The sequence below is a fragment of the Bombina bombina genome, chromosome 1 (genome assembly GCF_027579735.1).
Source record: "Bombina bombina isolate aBomBom1 chromosome 1, aBomBom1.pri, whole genome shotgun sequence".
Taxonomy (NCBI): Eukaryota; Metazoa; Chordata; class Amphibia; order Anura; family Bombinatoridae; genus Bombina; species Bombina bombina.
The window spans coordinates 514396205-514422670 of record NC_069499.1 but is presented as its reverse complement, the minus strand read 5'-3'; the positions used below and the strand labels follow the sequence as shown (position 1 = coordinate 514422670).

The 26466-nt window shown below is 40.9% G+C and overlaps 1 protein-coding gene across 1 annotated transcript in view; it reads right to left on the bottom strand.

Moving 5' to 3' along the window:
• ANKAR (ankyrin and armadillo repeat containing) overlaps positions 1–26466 on the bottom strand; it is a 510409-nt gene that overhangs the window by 430492 nt on the left and 53451 nt on the right. The window contains exon 7 of the mRNA XM_053698605.1: positions 2870–3071. Within this exon, the coding sequence (XP_053554580.1) occupies positions 2870–3071 (202 nt within the window). The remainder of the gene's footprint in view (positions 1–2869; positions 3072–26466) is intronic.

Genomic DNA, 26466 nt, shown 5'->3' with positions numbered 1-26466 from the left:
TCATGCGGACTTGGGGGCTGGTTTAGATCTCTTAAATGGCTTGGAATTATTCCAGATTGAGGAAGGTTTCCAATTGGAGACAGATTCCTTAGGGGAAGGACTAGGTTTCTGTTCTTTATTTTGTCGAAAGGAACGAAAACGGTTAAAAGCTTTAAATTTACCCTTAGATTTTTTTATCCTGAGGCAAAAAAGCTCCCTTCCCCCCAGTGACAGTTGAAATTATAGAATCCAACTGAGAACCAAATAATTTATTACCTTGGAAAGAAAGAGATAGCAATGTCGATTTAGAAGTCATATCAGCATTCCAAGATTTAAGCCATAAAGCTCTTCTAGCTAAAATAGCTAAAGACATATATCTAACATCAATTCTGATGATGTTGAGGCAGCTGCAACATCAGCCAAAGAAATAGCAGGCCTAAGAAGATGGCCTGAACATAAATAAGCTTTCCTTAGATCAGATTCTAGCTTCCTATCTAAAGGATCTTTAAAAGAAGTACTATCTTCCGTAGGAATAGTAGTACGTTTAGCAAGAGTAGAGATGGCCCCATCAACTTTGGGGATCTTTTCCCAAAACTCCAATCTATCAGTAGGCAAAGGATACAATTTTTTAAACCTTGAAGAAGGAGTAAAAGAAATACCCAGTCTATTCCATTCCTTAGAAATCATATCTGAAATAGCATCAGGAACTGGAAAAACCTCTGGAATAACTACATAAGGTTTATAAACCGAATTTAAACGTTTACTAGTTTTAGTATCAAGAGGACTAGTCTCCTCCATATCTAATGCAATCAACACTTCTTTTAATAAAGAACGAATATACTCCATTTTAAATAAATAAGAGGATTTGTCAGTGTCAATATCTGAGGCAGGATCCTCTGAATCAGACAGATCCTCATCAGGGATAGATAAATCAGTATGTTGTCTGTCATTAGAAAATTCATCAACTCTATGAGAAGTTTTAAAATACCTTTTACGTTTATTAGAAGGCGGAATGGCAGACAAAGTTTTCTGAATGGAATCAGAAATAAATTCTCTTAAATTTACAGGAATATCCTGAGCATTAGATGTTGAAGGACCAGCAACATGTAATAAACTACTACTGATGGAAACATTTTCTGCATGTAGAAGTTTATCATGACAACTATTACAAACCACAGCTGGAGGAACAGTTACCACAAGTTTACAACAAATGCACTTAGCTTTGGTAGAACCGATATCAGGCAGCAGGATTCCAGTAGTAGATTCTGAGACAGGATCAGATTGAGACATCTTGCAGTATGTAAAAGAAAAAACAACATATAAAGCAAAATTATCAATTTCCTTATATGACAGTTTCAGGAATGGGAAAAAATGCAAACAGAATAGGACTCTGACATAGAAAAAAAGACCAGAGGCAAAAGGAATGAGGTCTTAAATAATGAAAAAATGTTTGGCGCCATGTATGACGCACCACGAACTGAAAAAAAAATTTTGCCGCCAAAAACGTCCGTAACGAAACTTGAGCGTCATAGATGACGCAACCTCGAGAAAAGACTCGGAGCCAACCAAGACGCCGTAAATAACGAATTTGCATCAACAAACGTAATTTTCGCGAAAAAAATCTTGCGCCAAGAATGACGCAATAAATTATAGCATTTTGCGCTCTCGCAAGCCTAATACAGCCCGCAATTTAGAAAGAGTCAATTTGAAAACCTCGGGTAAGAATTTTTTTTTTTATATAAAGCATTTCCCAGATATGAAACTGACAGTCTGCAAAAAGGAAATATACTGATAAACCTGAATCATGGCAAATATAAGTACAAACATATATTTAGAACTTTATATATTAAGTGCCAAACCATAGCTGAGAGTGTCTTAAGTAAATGAGACATACTTACCAAAAGACACCCATCCACATATAGCAGATAGCCAAACCAGTACTGAAATGAAAATCAGTAGAGGTAATGGTATATAAGAGTATATCGTCGATCTGAAAAGGGAGGTAGGAGATGAATCTCTACGACCGATAACAGAGAACCTATGAAATAGATCCCCGTTAGGAAGACCATTGTATTCAATAGGTGATACTCCCTTCACATCCCTCTGACATTCACTGTACTCTGAGAGGAACCGGGCTTCAACATGCTGAGAAGCGCATATAAACGTAGAAATCTAGCACAAACTTACTTCACCACCTCCATAGGAGGCAAAGTTTGTAAAACTGAATTGTGGGTGTGGTGAGGGGTGTATTTGTAGGCATTTTGAGGTTTGGGAAACTTTGCCCCTCCTGGTAGGATTGTATATCCCATACGTCAATAGCTCATGGACTCTTGCCAATTACATGAAAGAAAATATAGTATTTTTGTCAGTGTTGTGGTGACCTTTCTGCTTATTATGGTCTAGATTAGTTGTTTTCAAACATTCTCAGGTCACTGCCCCCTTGCCTCTATAAACTCACCATCAGCTTCACCTAACGTAACCCGTAAATATAATATTCAGACTAGTAGTGCACAACCTCTAATAAGGATAATGATACAAAACAATATTAAGGAATAACAATTAAACATATTAATTTTTTTAAATTATTTATTAAAACTCTTATTATCTTTTTCTTTTGATTTATACTAACTTTTTAAAGTTAATAGTCGTTGTGCAAGGAAAAAACACATCTATTAAATACTTGACTGTTCAACAATTGTTAATCCATTGAATAGACTTGAATTAACTTGATGAAGTCATACCAGTTTCCCAATCTCTGGTTTCATGTCAGTTAGCAGAGATCTTAAATCACCATAGTCGGCGATCTGGAGTTGATTCCTTTTGCTTGGATCACTGTTGTACTACTGCGCCAATAAAAAAATCAAACTTAAATCGATACAAATGAACTTACTCAGCGGCTGTTTCCATCTCTAACAAAGCAGCATCTTTTCTGTAAAGAGCCCTAATGCAAGGAATAGAGCCATAGAAAGCAGCAAAATGTATAGCCATCCAGCCACGGCTGTCATGTAACATGTAATCTGCATTCAGTGCCAGGAGGCAGGAAAGGACTTCCAGGGAGCTGCACTGTGCTGTTAGGTGCAGAGCAGTAAGTCCTAAAGTAAAGTAACACACGCGTCATGTACAGTCTGAAATAACAGTTTTCCCTTAAAGGGATATGACATTGAAATTTAAACTTTCATGATTCAGCTAGAACATGCAATTTCTAAGACACTTTTCGATTTATTTTCATTGTCAAAAAGTACATTTATACTTACCTGATAAATTAATTTCTTCTATGGTACGACGAGTCCACGGATTCATCCTTTACTTGTGGGATATTATCCTCCTGCTAACAGGAAGTGGCAAAGAGCACCACAGCAGAGCTGTCTATATAGCTCCTGCCTTAGCTCCACCCCCCAGTCATTCGACCGAAGGTACAGAAAGAAAAAGGAGAAACTAAAAGGTGCAGAGGTGACTGAAGTTTAAAATCAAAAAAATATAATCTGTCTTAAATAGACAGGGCGGGCCTTGGACTCATCGTACCATAGAAGAAATTAATTTATCAGGTAAGCATACATTTACTTTTCTTCTATAAGGTACGACGAGTCCACGGATTCATCCTTTACTTGTGGGATACAATACCAAAGCTATAGGACACGGATGAACGGGAGGGACAAGACAGATGCCTAAACAGAAGGCACCACTGCTTGAAGAACTTTTCTCCCAAAAATAGCCTCCGAAGAAGCAAAAGTATCAAATTTGTAAAATTTGGAAAAGGTATGAAGTGAAGACCAAGTCGCAGCCTTACAAATCTGTTCAACAGAAGCATCATTTTTAAAAGCCCATGTGGAAGCCACCGCTCTAGTAGAGTGAGCTGTAATTCTTTCAGGAGGCTGCTGTCCAGCAGTCTCGTATGCCAAACGGATGATGCTTTTCAGCCAAAAAGAAAGAGAGTTAGCCGTAGCTTTTTGACCTCTACGCTTTCCAGAATAGACAACAAACAGAGAAGATGTTTGACGAAAATCTTTGGTCGCTTGCAAGTAAAACTTCACAGCACGAACCACGTCCAAGTTGTGCAACAGACGTTTCTTCTTAGAAGAAGGATTAGGACACAGGGAAGGAACAACAATTTCCTGATTAATATTCCTATTAGTAACAACCTTAGGAAGGAATCCAGGTTTGGTACGCAAAACCACCTTATCAGAATGAAAAACAAGATAAGGCGAGTCGCATTGCAATGCAGATAGTTCAGAAACTCTTCGAGCCGAAGAGATAGCAACTAAAAACAGAACTTTCCAAGATAGAAGCTTAATATCTATGGAATGCGTAGGTTCAAACGGAACCCCTTGAAGAACTTTAAGAACTAAATTCAAACTCCATGGCGGAGCAACAGGTTTAAACACAGGCTTGATTCTAACTAAAGCCTGACAAAATGACTGAACGTCCGGAACATCTGCCAGACGCTTGTGCAGTAAAATTGAAAAAGCAGATATCTGTCCCTTTAGGGAACTAGCTGATAACCCCTTCTCCAATCCTTCTTGGAAAAAGGACAAAATCCTAGGAATCCTGATCTTACTCCATGAGTAGCCTTTGGATTCACACCAATAAAGATATTTACGCCATATCTTATGATAAATCTTCCTAGTGACAGGCTTTCAAGCCTGAATCAAGGTATCTATGACCGAATCAGAGAATCCCCGCTTGGATAAAATCAAGCGTTCAATCTCCAGGCAGTCGCCCGCAGAGAAACTAGATTTGGATGCTGGAAAGGACCTTGAATGAGAAGGTCCCGTCTCAGTGGTAGTGTCCATGGTGGTAGAGATGACATGTCCACCAGGTCTGCATACCAAGTCCTGCGTGGCCACGCAGGTGCTATCAAAATCACAGACGCTCTCTCTTGTTTGATTCTGGCAATCAGACGAGGGAGGAGAGGAAATGGTGGAAACACATAAGCCAGGTTGAACGACCATGGCACTGCTAGAGCATCTATCAGTACTGCTTAAGGATCCCTTGATCTGGACCCGTAACAAGGAAGTTTGGCGTTCTGACGAGACGCCATCAGATCCAATTCTGGTGTGCCCCATTGATGAATCAGTTGTGCAAACACCTCCGGATGGAGTTCCCACTCCCCCGGATGAAAAGTCTGACGACTTAGAAAATCCCCTTCCCAGTTCTCCACACCTGGGATATAGATTGCTGATAGATGGCAAGAGTAAGTCTCTGCCCATCGAATTATTTTCGTAACCTCTATCATCGCTAGAGAACTCTTTGTTCCCCCCTGATGATTGATATATGCTACAGTCGTGATATTGTCCGACTGGAATCTTATGAATCTGGCTGAAGCCAGCTGAGGCCACGCCTGAAGCGCGTTGAATATCGCTCTCAGTTCTAGAATATTTATCGGGAGGAGAGCCTCCTCCTGAGTCCACACTCCCTGTGCTTTCAGGGAATTCCAGACTGCACCCCAGCCCAATAGGCTAGGGTCCGTCGTCACTATGACCCATGCTGGCTTGGGGAAACACATTCCCTGGGACAGATAATCCTGTGACAACCACCAAAGAAGAGAGTCTCTGGTCTCTTGATCCAGGTTTATCTGAGGAGTTAAATTTGCATAATCCCCATTCCACTGTTTGAGCATGCATAGTTGCAGTGGTCTGAGATGCAAGCGAGCAAACGGAACTATGTCCATTGCCGCTACCATTAGTCCGATTACCTCCATACACTGAGCCACTGATGGCCGAGGAATGGAATGAAGAGTTCGGCAGGTGGTTAAAATCTTTAATTTCCTGACCTCCGTCAGAAAAATTTTCATGTCTACCGAATCTATCAGAGTTCCCAGGAATGGAACTCTTGTGAGAGGGGTAAGTGAACTCTTATTTACTTTCACCTTCCACCCGTGAGATCTGAGAAAAGCCAACACGATGTCCGTGTGAGATTTGGCTAGTTGGTAAGTTGACGCCTGAATTAAGATATCGTCCAGATAAGGCGCCACTGCTATGCCCCGCGGCCTTAGAACCACCAGAAGGGACCCTAGCACCTTTGTGAAAATTCTGGGAGCTGTGGCCAACCCGAAGGGAAGAGCCACAAACTGCTAATGCTTGTCCAGAAAGGCGAACCTGAAAAACTGGTGATGATCTTTGTGGATAGGGATGTGCAGATACGCATCCTTTAAATTCACGGTGGTCATATATTGACCCTCCTGGATCATTGGTAAAATAGTCTGAATGGTCTCCATCTTGAAGGATGGGACTCTGAGGAATTTGTTTAGGATCTTGAGATCTAAAATTGGTCTGAAGGTTCCCTCTTTTTTGGGAACCACAAACAGATTGGAGTAAAACCCCTGCCCCTGTTCTGTTCTTGGAACTGGGCAGATTACTCCCATGGTATATAGGTCTTCTACACAGTGTAAGAACGCCTCTCTTTTTGTCTGGTTTACAGACAATCGAGAAAGATGAAATCTCCCCCTTGAAGGAGAATCTTTGAAGTCTAGAAGATACCCCTGGGTCACAATTTCTAAAGCCCAGGAGTCCTGAACGTCTCTTGCCCAAGCCTGAGCAAAGAGAGAAAGTCTGCCCCCTATTAGATCCGGTCCCGGATCGGGGGCTGCCCCTTCATGCTGTCTTGTAGCAGCAGCGGGTTTCTTGGCCTGTTTACCTTTGTTCCAAGTCTGGTTAGGTCTCCAGACTGACTTGGATTGAGCAAAATTCCCCTCCTGCTTTGCAGCAGGGGAGGAGGAAGAGGGACCACCTTTGAAGTTTCGAATGGAACGAAAATTATTTTGTTTGGTCCTCATCTTATTTGTCTTATCCTGAGGAAGGGCATGGCCTTTTCCTCCAGTGATATCTGAAATGATCTCTTTCAGTTCAGGCCAGAATAGGGTCTTACCCTTGAAAGGGATGGCTAAAAGCTTAGATTTTGATGACACGTCAGCAGACCAGGACTTAAGCCATAACGCTCTACGCGCTAAAATGGCAAAACCTGAATTCTTTGCCGCTAATTTAGACAGTTGAAAAGCGGCATCTGTAATGAAAGAATTAGCTAGCTTGAGAGCCCTAATTCTATCCAGAATATCATCTAATGGGGTCTCAACCTGAAGAGCCTCTTCTAGAGCCTCAAACCAAAAAGCAGCTGCAGTATTTAAAGGAACAATGCACGCTATAGGTTGCAAAAGAAAACCCTGATGAATAAATATTTTCTTTAGAAGACCCTCTAATTTTTTATCCATAGGATCTTTGAAAACACAACTGTACTCAATAGGTATAGTTGTACGCTTAGCCAGGGTAGAAATAGCTCCCTCCACCCTAGGGACCGTCTGCCACGAATCCCGCATGGTGTCTGGGAAACATTTTCTTAAAAGTAGGAGGGGGAGAAAACGGAATACCTGGTCTATCCCACTCCTTAGTAACAATGTCCGAAATCTTCTTAGGGACCGGAAAAACATTAGTGTAAGCAGGAACCTCTAGATATCTGTCCATTTTACACAATTTCTCTGGAATTACAATAGAGTCACAATCATCCAGAGTCGCTAAAACCTCCCTGAGCAACAAGCGGAGGTGTTCTAGTTTAAATTTAAAAGTCGTCATATCTGAGTCTGTCTGAGGGAACATCATTCCTGAATCAGAAATCTCTCCCTCAGACAGTAAATCCCTCACCCACAACGCAGAACATTGTGAGGGTACATCGGATATGGCTAATAAAGCGCCAGAGGGCTCAGTATTTACTCTCACACCAGACCTACTGCGCTTCCCCTGCAACCCAGGCAGCTTAGATAAAACCTCTGTGAGGGTAGTATTCATAACTGCGGCCATATCTTGCAGGGTGAAATAATTAGACGCACTAGAAGTACTTGGCGTCGCTTGTGCGGGCGTTAATGGTTGTGACACTTGGGGAGAATTAGATGGCATAACCTGATTCCCTTCTGACTGAGAATCATCCTGTGACATACTTTTATCAGCTAAAATATGTTCTTTGCAATTTATTGCTCTTTCAGTGCATGAGGGACACATTGTAAGTGGGGGTTCCACAATGGCTTCTAAACACATTGAACATTGGCTTTCTTCAATGTCAGACATGTTAAACAGGCTAGTAATGACCACAAACAGGCTTGAAAACACTTTATTTAGTGAAAAAATAACAATCTTAAAAAACGGTACTGCGCCTTAACGAGAAAAAAAACATACACGTTCTGCAAAACTGCTTTATATTAATCCAATCTTTCCAATTTTTTGTATAAGTATTCAAATTAAGCAGCTAAGTTTTCCCCACAAGGAAAGGAACACTTAACCCTTATGTAAAAAACTGGATCATTAATAACGGTTTAAATCCTGAAAAAACTCCCCCTGCACCTCGCCACAGCCCTGCTGTGGCGCCTACCTGCCCTCAGGGAACTGGAACAACAGGGTTAAAGCTTCAATTTGGCCCAAAACTTCCACAAGGGCCCACCGGAGTTGGAGCTTGCTGCTAGACTTGCAAATACAACTGCGCAACTGGGGTGTGAAAATAGGCCCCGCCCATCTCACTCGGTGTCTCACAGCCCAAATGAACCGCACCAGAGTGGTCTCAAACTAGCCATGTGGGTTCTCAAACCCAGAAACAGAAGCCAAGTGTACCCTCTAATAAAGTATAAAAAACTTCACTGCCAAAAACGTTATCAGTGCTCCCAGGTCAATAAACGTTTGCCCACAAACATTCAAACTCAGTGTCAACCATTTTTACTCAGCCCCTTCATGCAAGATTAGTAATACCCCTCTTCTGTTAGGATTACTGCTTACCCTTACCCTCATGGGGATACTGTCAGCCATTTCTGAAATACCACATTCTCTCCAGAAAAAAATGGCTGAACATACCTCACTGCTATATAGCATGAAAAACGTTCCTCACACTGAAGTTTCTTGTACTCCTCAGCTATTCTGTGGGAACTGCTCTGGATCTTAGTGACAAATGCTAAGATCATTAGCCTCCAGGCAGAAGTCTTCATCCATCTGCTGCCTGAGCGAAAATAGTACACACCGGTACCATTTAAAATAAAAACTAACATTTTATCACCTCTTTCACTTTACCCTTCCTAGTACTTAGAGTAGGCAAAGAGAATGACTGGGGGGTGGAGTTAAGGGAGGAGCTATATAGACAGCTCTGCTGTGGTGCTCTTTGCCACTTCCTGTTAGCAGGAGGATAATATTCTACAAGTAAAGGATGAATCCGTGGACTCGTCGTACCTTATAGAAGAAATTACTTTTTTCTGCTGGTATCCTTTTGTTGAAAAGCATACCTAGGTAGGTTCAGGAGGAACAATGCACTACTGGTGCAGGCCACTCCACAGTGTGCAGGATCACCAGGTAGCTCAGGATCCTGGGGAACCAGCCCGCCTCTATTGGCACATTTGAGTGCCTCTCTAGTATGTGAGTACCCTGCACAGGTTGTAAATTAACCATTGTTACCTTACAGATTCACACAGTCATGTGTTTTTGTTTGCACCTAGCTCCTGGGTCTTATTTTTCTGGATTGACCATCTACTGCTTGTCAAGACATACAGATTTTTACTTCTGGACCCTGAAGTGCCTTGCACAGCTAGCTGGTCTGTTGAAAAAAACAGCCAGCATCTACAGGCACATCTGAGTGCCTTTCTATATTGTGAGTACCCTGCAATTGCTCTATCTTTGTTACTGGGTATTACAGATTCACACATACGGCGCCTCTTTCCTTGTGTTTCATTTATAGATTTGCTGACCTTTTGAGGGTGAAGATTGTGTGCGGCCTGGAGGACTATTGAATGACTATACTTTGAAATATACTGGACTATATCTACTGAGTCTGATTTCCACCATTAATTTGGGACTATGGTATTTGGTGTCTGATATTGTTATATATGACAAATATTGCAAGGAAATGTGTGGTTTTATGTAATTTTGCTTACACAGTGGCTTGTATATTTTTTGTATATATATATATATATATATATATATATATATAGATCTATGCTCATCCAACACGGGCTCTGTAAATTGCATTGTTGAATATACACACCTATATATATATACACCTATATATATATATATATACTTAGTATTATACACATTATTAGTCTTAGCGCCCCCTATTGGGTGTATTACCCTAGTTATTTTAGGATTAATATTTATTTTACAGGCAACTTTGTATTTATTTTAACTAGGTACAATAGCTATTAAATAGTTAATAACTATTTAATAGCTACCTAGTTAAAATAATTACAAAATTACCTGTAAAATAAATCCTAACCTAAGTTACAATTAAACCTAACACTATACTATCAATAAATTAATTAAATAAACTACCTACAATTATCTACAATTAAATCAACTAAACTAAATTACAAAAAAAAAACACTAAATTACAAAAAATAAAAAAAGATTACAAGAATTTTAAACTAATTACACCTACTCTAAGCCCCCTAAAAAATAACAAAGCCCCCCAAAATAAAAAAATGCCCTACCCTATTCTAAAATAAAAATTTTACAGCTCTTTGGGGCATGCCCCAAAGAAAACAGCTCTTTTGCCTGTAAAAAGACATACAATACCCCCCACATTACAACCCACCACCCACATACCCCTAATCTAACCCAAACCCCCCTTATAAAAGCTAACACTAAGCCCCTGAAGATCTTCCTACCTTATCTTCACCATGACGGGTATCACCGATCCGTCCAGAAGAGGGTCCGAAGTCTTCATCCTATCAGGCAAGAAGAGGTCCAGAAGAGGCTCCGAAGTCTTCATCCTATCCGGCAAGAAGAGGAGATCCGGACCGGCAAACATCTTCATCCAAGTGGCATCTTCTATCTTCATCCATCCGACGAGGAGCGGCTCCATCTTCAAGACCTCCGGCGCGGAACATCCTCTTCTCCCGACGACTAGACGAATGAAGGTTCCTTTAAGGGACGTCATCCAAGATGGCGTCCCTCGAATTCTGATTGGCTGATAGGATTCCATCAGCCAATCGGAATTAAGGTAGGAAAAATCTGATTGGCTGATTGAATCAGCCAATCAGATTCAAGCTCAATCCGATTGGCTGATCAAATCAGCCAATCAGATTGAGCTTGCATTCTATTGGCTGTTCCGATAATTTATTGATAGTGTAGTGTTAGGTTTAATTGTAACTTAGGTTAGGATTTATTTTACAGGTAATTTTGTAATTATTTTAACTAGGTAGCTATTAAATAGTTATTAACTATTTAATAGCTATTGTACCTAGTTAAAATAAATACAAAGTTGCCTGTAAAATAAATATTAATCCTAAAATAGCTACAATATAATTATTATTTATATTGTAGCTATATTAGTGTTTATTTTACAGGTAAGTATTTAGCTTTAAATAGGATTAATTTATTTAATAAGATTTATTTTGTTAGATTTAAATTTTATTTAATTTAGGGGGGTGTTAGGGTTAGACTTAGCTTTAGGGGTTAATACATTTATTAGAGTAGCGGCAAGGTCCGGTCGGCAGATTAGGGGTTAATACTTGAAGTTAGGTGTCAGCGATGTTAGGGAGGGCAGATTAGGGGTTAATACTATTTATTATAGAATTTTTGAGTTGGGAGTGAGGCGGATTAGGGGTTAATACATTTATTATAGTAGCGGTGAGGTCCGGACGGCAGATTAGGGGTTAATAAGTGTAGGTAGGTAGCGGCGACGTTGGGGGGGGGGCAGATTAAGGGGTAATAAATATAATATAGGGGTCGGCTGTGTTAGGGGCAGCAGATTAGGGGTACATAGGGATAACGTAGGTTGCGGCGGTGTACGGAGCGGCAGATTAGGGGTTAAAAATAATATGCAGGGGTCAGCGATAGCGGGGGTGGCAGATTAGGGGTTAATAAGTGTAAGGTTAGGGGTGTTTAGACTCGGGGTTCATGTTAGGGTGTTAGGTGCAGACTTAGGAAGTGTTTCCCCATAGGAAACAATGGGGCTGCGTTAGGAGCTGAACGCTGCTTTTTTGCAGGTGTTAGGTTTTTTTCAGCTCAAACTGCCCCATTGTTTCCTATGCGGATATCGTGCACGAGCACGTTTTTTAAGCTGGCCACGTCCGTAAGCAACGCTGGTATTTACAGTTGCAGTGGCGGTAAATATGCTCTACGCTCCCTTTTTGGAGCCTAACGCAGCCCTTCTGAGAACTCTAAATACCAGCGTTGTTTAAAAGGTGCGGGGGGAAAAAAACATGCGTAGCTAACGCACCCCTTCTAACGCAAAACTCTAAATCTAGGCGATTGTTATATAAGTACCTGTGCAGTAATAAAATGTTCTTACACATTAGAACATTTTATTTTTGCACTTTTATGTCTCTTCAAACTATTGTAAAATTGTGAGAAGTGTAACAAAAACAAAATGTGAAGAATGGTAGGCCCCTTTGGGAAAAAAACAATAGAAGGGCTGGTGGGTCCCCCTTGGGCATAGTCCCTAAGAAAGAGTTCGGTAAGTTTAGGATGATTCAGCACTTGTCGTATCCTAGAGGGCATTCAGTCAACGATGCGATAAGTAAAGAGGACGCATTGGTAGCTCACCAATCTTTTGACCAAGCAGTTAACATAGTTAAGGCTGCGGGCATAGGGGCAGACCTAGCAAAAATCGGTATAGAAGCCGCATTTAAGCTGCTACCGCTGCACCCCGAAAGTTTCAGATTGATGGAGTGTAAGTTTGAAGGGGGCTACTATATCGATAAATGCTTACCAACGGAGTGTTCAATTTCTTGCGCATATTTCAAAGCATTTAGCATCTTTCTGCATAGGGTAATGCAAGAAAAGACAGGTAGCAGCTCGCTAGTGCATTATTTAGATGATTTTATGATTGTTGGTAAGCGCAATACGAGCAAATGCAAGAGAATCCTAGAGGGGGCTTTGGCGATTTTCAAGGAGCTGGGGGTGCCGGTAGCACCAGACAAATCAGAAGGCCCCTGTACTTGCTTGGCTTTTCTGGGTATAGAAATTGATTCGGTAAACAAGCAGTGTAGGCTACCGGGGGAGAAAATCATTAAAATGAGAACGGCCATAAATCAAATGCTGGCAAAAAAGAAGGTTACCCTCAGGGAGATGCAAAAGGTGCTAGGCCTCCTTAACTTCGCATGCAGAGTGATCCCCCTGGGCAGAATTTTCAAACGGAGGCTAGAGATAAGCACAAGGGGGGCAGTCTTGCCCAATCATAACATTAGATTAAATAAGCTCATAAAAATGGATCTGAAAGTATGGGATGGTTTTTTGGAAAACATTAACGGTATAAGAATTTGGGAAGAAAAGGTCTTAGCAACCAAGTTTCAATTATACACAGACGTGGCAGGAGGGTCAGGTTTTGGGGCATATCTTAATGGCAGATGGTGCGCGGGGAAAATGGCCTCCGCTATGGGAGGAGAAGGGGTGGACTAGGAACCTGGTGTTACTGGAACTGTTTCCCATCGTAGCCGCAATAGAACTGTGGGGTAAAGATATGGCTAATAAAAGTATTTTGTTTTGGTCAGATAACAAGGGGGTAGAGGACGTGTTAAACAACCTATCAGCATCTTCCGCCCAGGTTATCCCATATGTGCAGCACCTAGTTCTTAAAGCGCTGGAGAATAATATAAATTTCAGAGCCAAGCACATTCCAGGTGTAAATAATGTTATTGCAGATGCGCTATCAAGGTTTAAGAAGAAGAAGAAGGTGAAGAATGCCCCATTTTTCTTTGGCAGATTGGGAGCAGTTAGAGATAATCAAAAACTTGGTTAAAAGGTCATTGGCCCAACATATAGTAAGCATTGGGAAGACTGGGTAAAATTTATGGAAAATAAAAGGGACACGAAAGACTACTTGGCGCATTTAAAGCAAGTGCAAGTAAGAAAGGGTAAACTAACTGCCATAATGGCAGCCGTGTCATATTTCTCTCAGCTATTAGAAGTGAACAACGTGACAAAAAGATTTATAGTTTAAAAAGTGATTAAGGGGTGGGCAATAGATGAGGAGAAAAATAAAGATATGAGAGAACCCATCATGGTAGAAAGACTGAGGACATTAGCTCACTAGGCCAGATTTGCAAAGATGCTTTTAAAGTGAAGTTATTTTCGGTAGTTTTTATTATCGCATTCTCCGCAGCATTGCGCATGAGCGAGTTAGTAGCACCAAGTAAGACTTCGGGGGGGATACAGGCTGAAAGCAGGGGATGTCAGGGTAGCAAAGGAATCAGTCTTAGTATTTATTCGGAAATCCAAAACCGACAGGGAAGTAAAGGGGACATGGATAGTGGTAAAAGAAACAGGAGACGAAATTTGTCCAGTGGCAAGCGTAAATAGCTACCTAAGGGCCGGGGCAGCGGAAGGAGAGATGTTTTTTAGGCATAAGAACGGATACCCGGTGACCAAATTCCAGTTTAGGAGGGTACTACAATTAACAGTTGAAAAACTGGGTTGGGATCCCAGCTCATTAGCACCCCATTCCTTTAGGATAGGAGCAGCCACAAATACAGCTTCATTGGGAGCGCCAGCAGAGCAGTTAAAGAAATTAGGCAGGTGGAAGTCAAATGTTTTTAAGAAATATATAAGGCCCCTTTAAAAAAGGTTAAGGATTGTTATATATATATACATCTAACTAGACAGTTCATGACGGTTTTTGGTTTGCCATTTTTTCAATGTTGAAGTTAACAGTTGAATTATTTTATGTTTCAGAAAGAGCTCTAAGAATCTGGGTTTTAGGACACTCCTACATGCATTGGGCTGCAATACAAGCTGCCAAGTCCAAGCAAGGAGCAAACCTAGGTTTCAGTGCAAGCTCAGTTGGAATCAGGTGGATAGAGAGGGATGAAATGGGGACAGTTAATGGGGGTAGCCCAAGATTCGAGAAGAAAATGGGGAAAACCTGATGTCCTATCATCCATCTAGGGGGTAACGACATAGTGTCAACACCCTCAATTGAACTACAAGCGCAAAACAGGGAGACATTGTGATGGTTTAAAGTAGCATGGCCAGATACAAAGCTAGTATGGTCTAGCATCATTGCAAGAAAGTATTGGAGGGACTACATATTCCAGAAAAACGGTTTTAAGTGAAAAAAGAAAGTAAATCAGGCAGGAAGGAAGGGGATGGAGGAGATAGGAGGACAAGTGCTAGAACACCCGCTTATCTGGGTCCGGAACCCCGAGCTATACAGAGCAGATGGGGGTCACCTGACAAGTCAAGGTAATGACTTATTCCTGGAGGACTTGAAAGGCATCATACAGGCTCATGCGAGGTAAGAAAAGGTCACTAGGCTTGGTTTGGTTGGCAGTAAGAGGATCCTCTTTTGGTGGCGGGAAGTGGGTAACGCGGTAATTGGGGGAGGTGTGTAGTCAGGAATAGTGAAAGTATGAAATTGCTTTAAATAAATAATGTATCTATTCTTTTAACAGGCTGTTTGTCTGAAGTAGAAGGATCATCCACCTCTAAAGTAATTTAAATTTCCATCAAAAGAGCATGATTATTTTCTGGTTTAAAATGAAAGGAAACATCCCCTGCCACTATTTTAGGGAGAGGGTACTGAGGTTCTAATAATCCATACTCAGAAAAGGAATTGTCAGATTCAAATGTACCACTTGTGTTAGAGGGGAATTGAAGAGGGTTGTTTTTATGAGCAATCTTAAATGTGCTAAAAGTCTGTGAATGATAACCGTCTGCTCCATGTTTGTGTCTGTGTTTGGCAGCTGGAGTCATATCAGTCATTAAATCAGAAATAGCTGGGTTAATGTACTCTTTACATTTAGGGAAATTTCAGCGGCAATTGCTAGGCAATATGTTTCAGTCAATGCAGACCCCTGGAAAGTATGGCCTAGATTTGGAGTTTGGCGGTAGCCGTGAAAAACAGCGTTAGAGGCTCCTAACGCTGGTTTTAGGCTACCTCCGGTATTTGGAGTCACTCAAAAAAGGGTCTAACGCTCACTTTTCAGCCGCGACTTTTCCATACCGCAGATCCCCTTACGTAAATTGCGTATCCTATCTTTTCAATGGGATTTTTCTAACTCCGGTATTTAGAGTCGTGTCTGAAGTGAGCGTTAGAAATCTAACGACAAAACTCCAGCCGCAGAAAAAAGTCAGTAGTTAAGAGCTTTCTGGGCTAACGCCGGTTCATAAAGCTCTTAACTACTGTACTCTAAAGTACACTAACACCCATAAACTACCTATGTACCCCTAAACCGAGGTCCCCCCACATCGCCGCCACTCGATTAAATTTTTTTAACCCCTAATCTGCCGACCGCCACCTTCGTTATCCTTATGTATCCCTAATCTGCTGCCCCTAACACCGCCGACCCCTATATTATATTTATTAACCCCTAATCTGCCCCCCACAACGTCGCCGCCAGCTACCTACACTTATTAACCCCTAATCTGCCGTCCGCACGCCGCCGCCAGCTACATTATCCCTATGTACCCCTAATCTGCTGCCCTAACATCGCCAACCCCTATATTATATTTATTAACCCCTAACCTGCCCCCCACAACGTCACCGCCACCTACCTACAATAATTAACCCCTAATCTGCCGACCGCAAAGAGCCGCCAGCTACATTATAGCTATGTACCCCTAATCTGCTGCCCCTAACACCGCCGACCCCTATATTATATTTATTGTAGATATTTTATTTAATTAATTTAATGATAGTGTAGTGTTAGGTTTAATTGTAACTTAGGTTAGGATTTATTTTACAGGTAATTTTGTTATTATTTTAACTAGGTAACTATTAAATAGTTATTAACTATTTAATAGCTATTGTACCTGGTTAAAATAATTACAAAGTTACCTGTAAAATAAAAATTAATCCTAAAATAGCTATAATATAATTATAATTTATAGTGTAGCTATATTAGGATTTATTTTACAGGTAAGTATTTAGCTTTAAATAGGAATAATTTATTTAATAAGATAATTAATTTTGTTAGATGTAAATTATATTTAACTTAGGGGGGTGTTAGTGTTAGACTTAGCTTTAGGGGTTAATACATTTATTAGAATAGCGGTGAGCTCCAGTCGGCAGATTAGGGGTTAATAATTGAAGTTAGGTGTCGGCGATGTTAGGGAGGGCAGATTAGGGGTTAATGCTATTTATTATAGGGTTAGTGAGGCGGATTAGGGGTTAATAACTTTATTATAGTAGCGCTCAGGTCCGGTCGGTAGATTAGGGGTTAATAAGTGTAGGCAGGTGGAGGCGACGTTGTGGGGGGCAGATTAGGGGTTAATAATAATATGCAGGGGTCAGCGATAGCGGGAGGGGCAGATTAGGGGTTAATAAGTGTAAGGTTAGGGGTGTTTAGACTCGGGGTACATGTTAGAGTGTTAGGTGCAGACGTAGGAAGTGTTTCCGCATAGCAAACAATGGGGCTGCGTTAGGAGCGGAACGCGGCTTTTTTGCAGGTGTTAGGTTTTTTTTCAGCTCAAACAGCCCCATTGTTTCCTATGGGGGAATCGTGCACGAGCACGTTTTTTAGGCTGGCCGCGTCCGTAAGCAACTGTGGTATCGAGAGTTGAAGCTGCGTTAAATATGCTCTACGCTCCTTTTTTGGAGCCTAACGCAGCCTTTATGTGGACTCTCAATACCAGAGTTATTTTTATGGTGCAGCCAGAAAAAAGCCGGCGTTAGCTACGCGGGTCCTTACCGACAAAACTCTAAATCTAGACGTATGTGAATAAAACAATGCTGGAGTACCTTTACTAAAATTAACCATGGTTCTTACAAAGAAGTGCATAGCTAAGCAGGGGTACAAATTATCCTTACAGCGTAGATAGGGGTTGGAAGGGGTTAATTGGTCAGTAAATCTCCCCTTCAAAGGGCAGCAAAGTTTTTTGGAAGGAAAATTGCAAACACAGATTAACAGTAAATGGGCACAGAATTAACCCCTATGGTTAATGATAGGTCAGCAATATAGGTAAGATACAATGTATAACTTGAATACAGTGAGGTAAACTGTACATAATATGCAGCACCTCTTTTAATAAATGTATTACAGTAAGCAATTAAATTAATCCTTGAGCATAAAGGGTTAAAATCAAACTCTGGTAGGCAGAGAGAAGTTACCACCTCCACCGGCTCTGAAATACCTCTCCCGACGGGTAAAAATGGCTACTGCACTTCAGGGAAGTAGAGACCAGAAGGTGCACTAAAAGCCCACTAAAATGTTAACCCCCAGCATCCAGCGTAATGCAACACAATCCCTGATGTAAGAAGTGTAGTAAAATAAGGTTAATAGCACAGGGAGGAGAAGTAACGGTTGCATCAATAGTTCTGGTAGCATCGGAGAGCACTAAACCTGGTAGTGCTAAATTTAAAGAGACAGTACCTCAAAAAAATGCATAAAATACAAAAAGTGCCTGAAATAATCTAAAACTGTAAATAAAGTTATGCAGTGTGTGTATACTTGTCCTCAAGCTATGTGACTGTGTACATGTTCATGTGAAAATCCGGTGGGCTATGGTGTGCATTAGAACCTGCATCTGCTGTGCTCACCTCAAGCTCCAAAAGAACAGTTTCCAGTAGACAAGCCCATCAGAGGCTGGATGAAAACTGTCTACCCCAGGAGAAATTAGGGTCTCAAGTAGGTTAAAGAATCCCTTTTTGTATCATGTAGATCAGCACTTTAGAATTTACCTCACTTCATCAAAGAGGCAAAAATTTCACTAAGGATTCTGGGATTGGGAGGAAGTAAAGTATGTGGGAGCGTTTCGCCTCTTCCTAGAGGACTTGAGTCTAATTCCACATTTGATGATCCTGTGGACTCTTTCTTTCACCATCGTATGTAAGTAATATACATTACACATTTGTAAAAAAAATAATTCCCAATTTTGCTTTAGTACATTATTTCCATAACTTGAAATTTACGCTATTTCTCTTATGTTTTTATCTACTATTTAATACAATAAAATCAAACAAAACCACTTGGAAAAGAACATTAAGGCAGTAAGATAAATAACATGCTACACTCATAGTAATGCTAGAGAGAGAGTCGAGGTGGCATAATACACAACTAGCATGTAAGACACCAGTCACAAAATGTTTCATTCAAACTGCAACACCCTGGCTGCTACTGGCCCCAGAGAAAGTAGTAAGGGATGTGCCAGTGTAGGTATCACTTGGGGATCTATGCAGTTTCACTGAGGCACTCGCTACATAATAGTACAGGCATAAATGTAAATTGTTTCTTTAGTTGGACCTAAATGTCAGTTCACATCTATGTAACTATGTGAAGAGAAAAAGCAGGAATGGTTCAGCCCATAAAGCCATAAAGCAGGAAAAGCTGTCATTACCAACCAAGGACTAGCAGGAGATTGAGATCGAAAGTTTCCATCTACCAGAGAACAAAATTGGCAAGTTGAATTCTGAACACACAAGAAATCCTAATGTCCGGTTGATCCATACTTCAGGGGGTACCATACTTTTCAGTGATACTGATTCATCCTTACCTCATATGATTGAGGTTGCTTAAAGTAAGTGCACACCCAAGGGGGAGCGTTATATGAAGATACAATTTCAATAACATCTGCTGACTGTGTAGCTGCTTTTATGGACATTGTGCTTTTATAAACCTTTGTTTTATAATTTTATCATTATTTATCATCAATACCTTTTATCGCATATTGCATAATTAACTGGTTTCTCTTTAAGGTATAGGCGACCAATCTATACCTGTATATTTCTGAGCTCTGTTGTATATAGCGCCATCCTGCCATTCTTTTGTTCCTATTTTGTTATTAGAGGTGTGAAGGGACTCCTCTTGTTATATGGGACTGGCAGTCTGTGTACTTAACAGAGATATTAGTATATAGAGGTGCCCCATATAGAGGGACTTGATTCTTTCCTTAGTAGCACAAAAGGGTTAGTTGGGGGGTTTCTCCCCCCCCCCCCCAGCTTTCCACCTTTTTTACTCACATCTATGTAAATAACTGTTTCTACTAGATAATGCTCATACTTACTATGTATCTGTTAATTTGTTCCTAAATCCTTGTCTTCATGATCAAATAAGGTTCTCTTCTTTTAAGCCTCTTTATGATACTGCAACAGTTAATGTAACTAATAAGTCAAATTTGATGTAGTGAACTGAATATATTTGTAAATAATAATGTTTAGGTGTATAAACTGTTTTTCCCTGGGATGAGTGTTGGATATCCAATTACAGTGATAATTTGTGTAGCTTGATGGACTATAAAAACATAAACTCTTTCTATGTATGCTAGCTCTAAAGAAACCTCATCTCGCTCAACCAATGTAAGGGGAGAAATGCGCGTCTGCTATTGGTGCTACGGGTCACGTGACACTTGAATTTCAACTGAATTATTTGCTTGGATGCTAGAAGATTGTTTCTTGATTTGCACCACTGGTATATGGACACTTGGATTAACGGGATTCAGTGGTGAGCATACAATCTTTCTATGGGACTTGTTTTTGCACCGGAGACTGTATAATTACAGATGAATCGTGAGAGAATCTGCTCATTTATGTATTGTTAGCCCCCTAGTGCTATGAATGTTGCAGCCATAGAAAGGAGGCTCTATTGAACATTTCTGCTTCTCTAGCATTTTGTCTCCTTTATTATGCATAAAGTTCTCTTTGCCACATTTATGCCTGTACTATTATGTAGCGAGTGCCTCAGTGAAACTGCATAGATCCCCAAGTGATACCTACACTGGCACATCCCTTATTACTTTCTCTGGGGTCAGTAGCAGCCAGGGTGTTGCAGTTTGAATTAAACATTTTGTGGCTGGTGTCTTACATGCTAGTTGTGTATTATGCCATCTCAACTCTCTAACTATCATTATTATGAGTGTAGCATGTTATTTATCTATCTGCCCTAATGTTCTTTTCCATGTTGGCACCAAATGGTTTTGTTTGTTTTTATTGTATTATTTGACTTAGATTGACTCCATGTTGTTGCTCATTAATTTATTGCCAGATTTAATATTTTTCTCTAATGATATGTTTTTTTAATAAAATGTATTTTTCTAATATATTTAAAGAGTACGAAATTCTCTTTCTTTTTAAAGACACTGGTGATTTTAGTGTTTTTCTTTTGTGTGTTGAATTATTTATTTTGGGTCTGCACCATATGGATTTAATATATGCATTCATATAATATTGTATACGTTAACTTAAAGGGACATGCTACACCATAATTATTATTGTTTAAAAAGATAGTTAATCCCTTTATTACCCATTCCCCAGTTTTGCATAACCAACACAGTTATATAAATATATTTTTTACCTCTGTGATTACCTTGCATCTAAGCCTCTGCAGACTGCCCCTTCTCTCAGTACTTTTGTCAGACATGAAGTTTAGCCAATCAGTGCAGACTCCTAAATAACTCCACGGGAGTGAGCACAATGTTATCTATATGACACACATGAACTAGTACTGTCTGTGAAATACTTTCAGAATGCTCTGAGCTAAGATGCGGTTTTCAATGGTTTAGAAATCAGTTTGAGCCTATCTAGGTTTAGCTTTTCAAAAATACTACCAAGGGAACAAATCAAATTTAATCATAAAAGTCAATTGGAAAGTTGTTTAAAATTGCATGCCCTATCTAAATCATGAAAGTTCAATTTTGTCCCTTTAACTATCTCGCCACTGTAGTTAGAATAAACAACTAATATAATTGTAAAAACATATCTATATATTATTCTAAGGCTAATCTTTTGTTTTAATTCATAATTATGTCTAGCGTGTATTTACTATTTAATATATCTTTAAAAAGAAACTGGGCAACATTTCGCTATTTATTTTGACCGGCTTTCTAGCATTTAAAAAGGGACATAATATATTTTTCACTTTTAACAACTTTCATGCTAAGTATATTAACTTCTTCTCTTTTATATACATCATTGAAACATTTTGAGTAATATGTTGCTTTAGCTCTGAATATTGCGATTTTTCCACTGTCTGAGACAGGCCAGAGTAGAGCCAGAAACCTGATCCTCCTACATGCTGCAATGTGATTGCTTAATTAGTGCAGGAGCTTATTCCCTTTCAGTCCCTAATAAACCGCATTAGTGAAACCATTTTCATTACAAACTTACCAGTTTTTTCCTCTTTCGTCACAGGTTTCGGTAAATTTGGTTTACCTACAATACAAACAATATTATGTGAGCTGACAGCTGTTAGCTTGGAGATTGTTGTGCTGCACTGAAATTAAAGGGACAGTCAACACTAATAACCATAGAATCAATTATAAATTAATGTATAATTTCAATCTCAATGCAGCCTGCTATGCTTACCCATCCTTATGTGTTATCAATCAAACTTTTCACAGTTAGTCGTCTTTTTTCAAATACAAATGGCCTCCAAACTCCTCCCCCCTCTTCCTTCATTCAAATAATTTTATTTTTTTTCTTCGTCTTGAGTCCGTGCACGATATTGAGAGTGACGTCACTATGCCGGTCGCTGTTTAATGTGCATGCGCATTATCGCTAAACTCACAGCTTGAAAGCGGAAGTGCAGGGGGAAGCGCAATGCTATTATACTCTGTCCTCTCTGGTCTCCCCACCTGCCGCCTAGCTCCTTTACAATCCATAATGAATGCCTCTGCCAGACTCAGTTTCCTTACACGTCGCTCTTCATCTGCTGCACCTCTCTGCCAATCCTTTCACTGGCTTCCTCTTGCCTCTAGGATCAAACATAACATTCTCACTCTGACATACAAAGCCCTCAACTGCACTGCTCCCCCTATATCTCAGACCTTGTCTCCAGATACTCTCCCTTCCGTCCCCTTCGCTCTGCTCATGACCTCCTACTCTTCTTCTCTCTGGTTACCTCAATACACTCCCGTTTACAGGACTTCTCCAGACTGGCTCCCATCTTGTGGAACTCTCTGCCTCGCTCCACAAGACTCTCCCCTAGTTTTGAAAGCTTCAAGTGCTCCCTAAAGACTCTACTGTTCAGGGATGCATACAACCTACGCTAACCTTACTTTATACCAGTTCCACTCCTCCATTGCTATCCCCTGAACCCCCTTAACATGTAAGCCTAAGAGTCCAGCTGTTTGTAGATCATCTTCTTAAGAGCTGACTACAACAGCGCAACTCTTGGCAGGGCCCTCTACCCATTTGATCCCTATAATTGTTTTGTTGTACTCCCCCTTTGTTTATAGTGCTGCAGAATCTGTTGGCGCTCTACAAATAACCGATAATAATAATAAAATAATAATAATAATTATATTGTAGTACTTCCCACTCTGCACAGTGCTCTTTATAAAACTAGAATTAATATTTAAAAAAATAAAAAAAACATAATTTATGCTTACCTGATAAATTTATTTCTATTGTAGTGTAGTCAGTCCACGGGTCATCCATTACTTATGGAATATATCTCTTCCTAACAGGAAGCTGCAAGAGGATCACCCAAGCAGAGCTGCTATATAGCTCCTCCCCTCACATGTCATATTCAGTCATTCGACCAAAGCAGACGAGAAAGGAGAAACCATAGGGTGCAGTGGTGACTGGAGTTTAATTAAAATTTAGATCTGCCTTAAAGACAGGGTGGGCCGTGGACTGACTACACTACAAGAGAAATACATTTATCAGGTAAGCATAAATTATGTTTTCTCTTGTTAAGTGTAGTCAGTCCACGGGTCATCCATTACTTATGGAATACCAATACCAAAGCTAAAGTACACGGATGAAGGGAGGGACAAGGCAGGAACATTAAACAGAAGGAACCACTGCCTGAAGTACCTTTCTCCCAAAAATAGCCTCCGAAGAAGCAAAAGTGTCAAATTTGTAAAATTTTGAAAAGGTGTGAAGCGAAGACCAAGTCGCAGCCTTGCAAATCTGTTCAACAGAGGCCTCATTTTTAAAGGCCCAGGTGGAAGCCACAGCTCTAGTAGAATGAGCTGTAATCCTTTCAGGAGGCTGCTGTCCAGCAGTCTCATAGGCTAAACGTATTATGCTACGAAGCCAAAAAGAGAGAGAGGTAGCCGAAGCCTTTTGACCTCTTCTCTGTCCAGAGTAAACGACAAACAGGGAAGAAGTTTGACGAAAATCTTTAGTTGCCTGCAAATAGAACTTCAGGGCACGGACTACGTCCAGATTATGCAAAAGTCGTTCCTTCTTTGAAGAAGGGTTAGGACACAGTGATGGAACAACAATCTCTTGATTGATATTCCTGTTAGTAACTACCTTAGGTAAGAACCCAGGTTTAGTACGCAGAACTACCTTGTCTGAATGAAAAATCAGATAAGGAGAATCACAATGTAAGGCAGTTAACTCAGAGACTCTTCGAGCCGAGGAAATAGCCATCAAAAACAAAACCTTCCAGGATAACAGCTTGATATCAATGGAATGAAGGGGTTCAAATGGAACGCCTTGAAGAACATTAAGAACTAAGTTTAAGCTCCACGGCGGAGCAACAGTCTTAAACACAGGCTTAATCCTAGTTAAAGCCTGACAAAAAGCCTGAACGTCTGGAACTTCAGCCAGACGTTTGTGTAGAAGAATAGACAGAGCAGAAATCTGTCCCTTTAACGGACTAGCAGATAAGCCCTTTTCTAAACCCTCTTGTAGAAAGGACAATATCCTAGGAATCCTAACCTTACTCCATGAGTAACTCTTGGATTCGCACCAATATAAATATTTACGCCATATCTTATGGTAAATTTTTCTGGTAACAGGCTTCCTAGCCTGTATTAAGGTATCAATAACCGACTCCGAGAAGCCACGCTTTGATAGAATCAAGCGTTCAATCTCCATGCAGTCAGCCTCAGAGAAATTAGATTTGGATGGTTGAAAGGACCCTGAATTAGAAGGTCCTGTCTCAGAGGCAGAGACCACGGTGGACAGGACGACATGTCCACTAGGTCTGCATACCAGGTCCTGCGTGGCCACGCAGGCGCTATCAGAATCACCGAAGCTCTCTCCTGTTTGATCTTGGCAATCAAACGAGAAAGCATCGGGAATGGTGGAAACACATAAGCCATGTTGAAGACCCAAGGGGCTGTCAGAGCATCTATCAGCACCGCTCCCGGGTCCCTGGACCTGGATCCGTAACAAGGAAGCTTGGCGTTCTGACGAAACGCCATGAGATCCAGATCTGGTTTGCCCCAACGATGAATCAGTTGAGCAAAGACCTCCGGATGAAGTTCCCACTCCCCCGGATGAAAAGTCTGGCGACTTAGAAAATCCGCCTCCCAGTTCTCCACGCCTGGGATGTAAATCGCTGACAGGTGGCAAGAGTGAGACTCTGCCCAGCGAATTATCTTTGAGACTTCCAACATCGCTAGGGAACTTCTGGTTCCCCCTTGATGGTTGATGTAAGCCACAGTCGTGATGTTGTCCGACTGAAATCTGATGAACCTCAGAGTTGCTAACTGAGGCCAAGCTAGGAGAGCATTGAATATTGCTCTTAATTCCAGAATATTTATTGGGAGGAGTTTCTCCTCCTGAGTCCATAATCCCTGAGCTTTCAGGGAGTTCCAGACTGCGCCCCAGCCTAGAAGGCTGGCGTCTGTTGTTACAATCGTCCAATCTGGCCTGCGAAAGGTCATCCCCTTGGACAGATGTGGCCGAGAAAGCCACCATAGAAGAGAATCTCTGGTCTCTTGATCCAGATTTAGTAGGGGGGACAAATCTGAGTAATCCCCGTTCCACTGATTTAGCATGCACAATTGCAGCGGTCTGAGATGCAGGCGCGCAAATGGTACTATGTCCATTGCCGCTACCATTAAGCCGATTACTTCCATGCACTGAGCTACTGACTGGTGTGGAATGGAATGAAGGACACGGCAAGCATTTAGAAGTTTTAATAACCTGGCCTCTGTCAGGTAAATTTTCATCTCTACGGAATCTATAAGAGTCCCTAGAAAGGGAACTCTTGTAAGTGGTAATAGAGAACTCTTTTCCACGTTCACCTTCCACCCATGCGACCTCAGAAATGCCAGAACTATCTCTGTATGAGACTTGGCAGTTTGAAAACTTGACGCTTGTATCAGAATGTCGTCTAGGTAAGGAGTCACCGCTATGCCTCGCGGTCTTAGTACCGCCAGAAGTGAGCCCAGAACTTTTGTAAAGATTCTTGGAGCCGTAGCTAATCCGAAGGGAAGAGCTACAAACTGGTAATGCCTGTCTAGGAAAGCAAATCTTAGGTACCGATAATGATCCTTGTGAATCGGTATGTGAAGGTAGGCATCCTTTAAGTCCACTGTGGTCATGTACTGACCCTCTTGGATCATGGGAAGGATGGTTCGAATAGTTTCCATTTTGAATGATGGAACTCTTAGAAATTTGTTTAGGATTTTTAAGTCCAAGATTGGTCTGAAGGTTCCCTCTTTCTTGGGAACCACAAATAGATTTGAATAGAATCCCTGCCCGTGTTCTGTCCGCGGAACTGGGTGGATCACCCCCATTAGTAAGAGGTCTTGTACACAGCGTAGAAACGCCTCTTTCTTTATTTGGTTTGCTGATAACCTTGAAAGATGAAATCTCCCTCGTGGAGGAGAAGTTTTGAAGTCCAGGAGATATCCCTGAGATATGATCTCCAACGCCCAGGGATCCTGGACATCTCTTTCCCAAGCC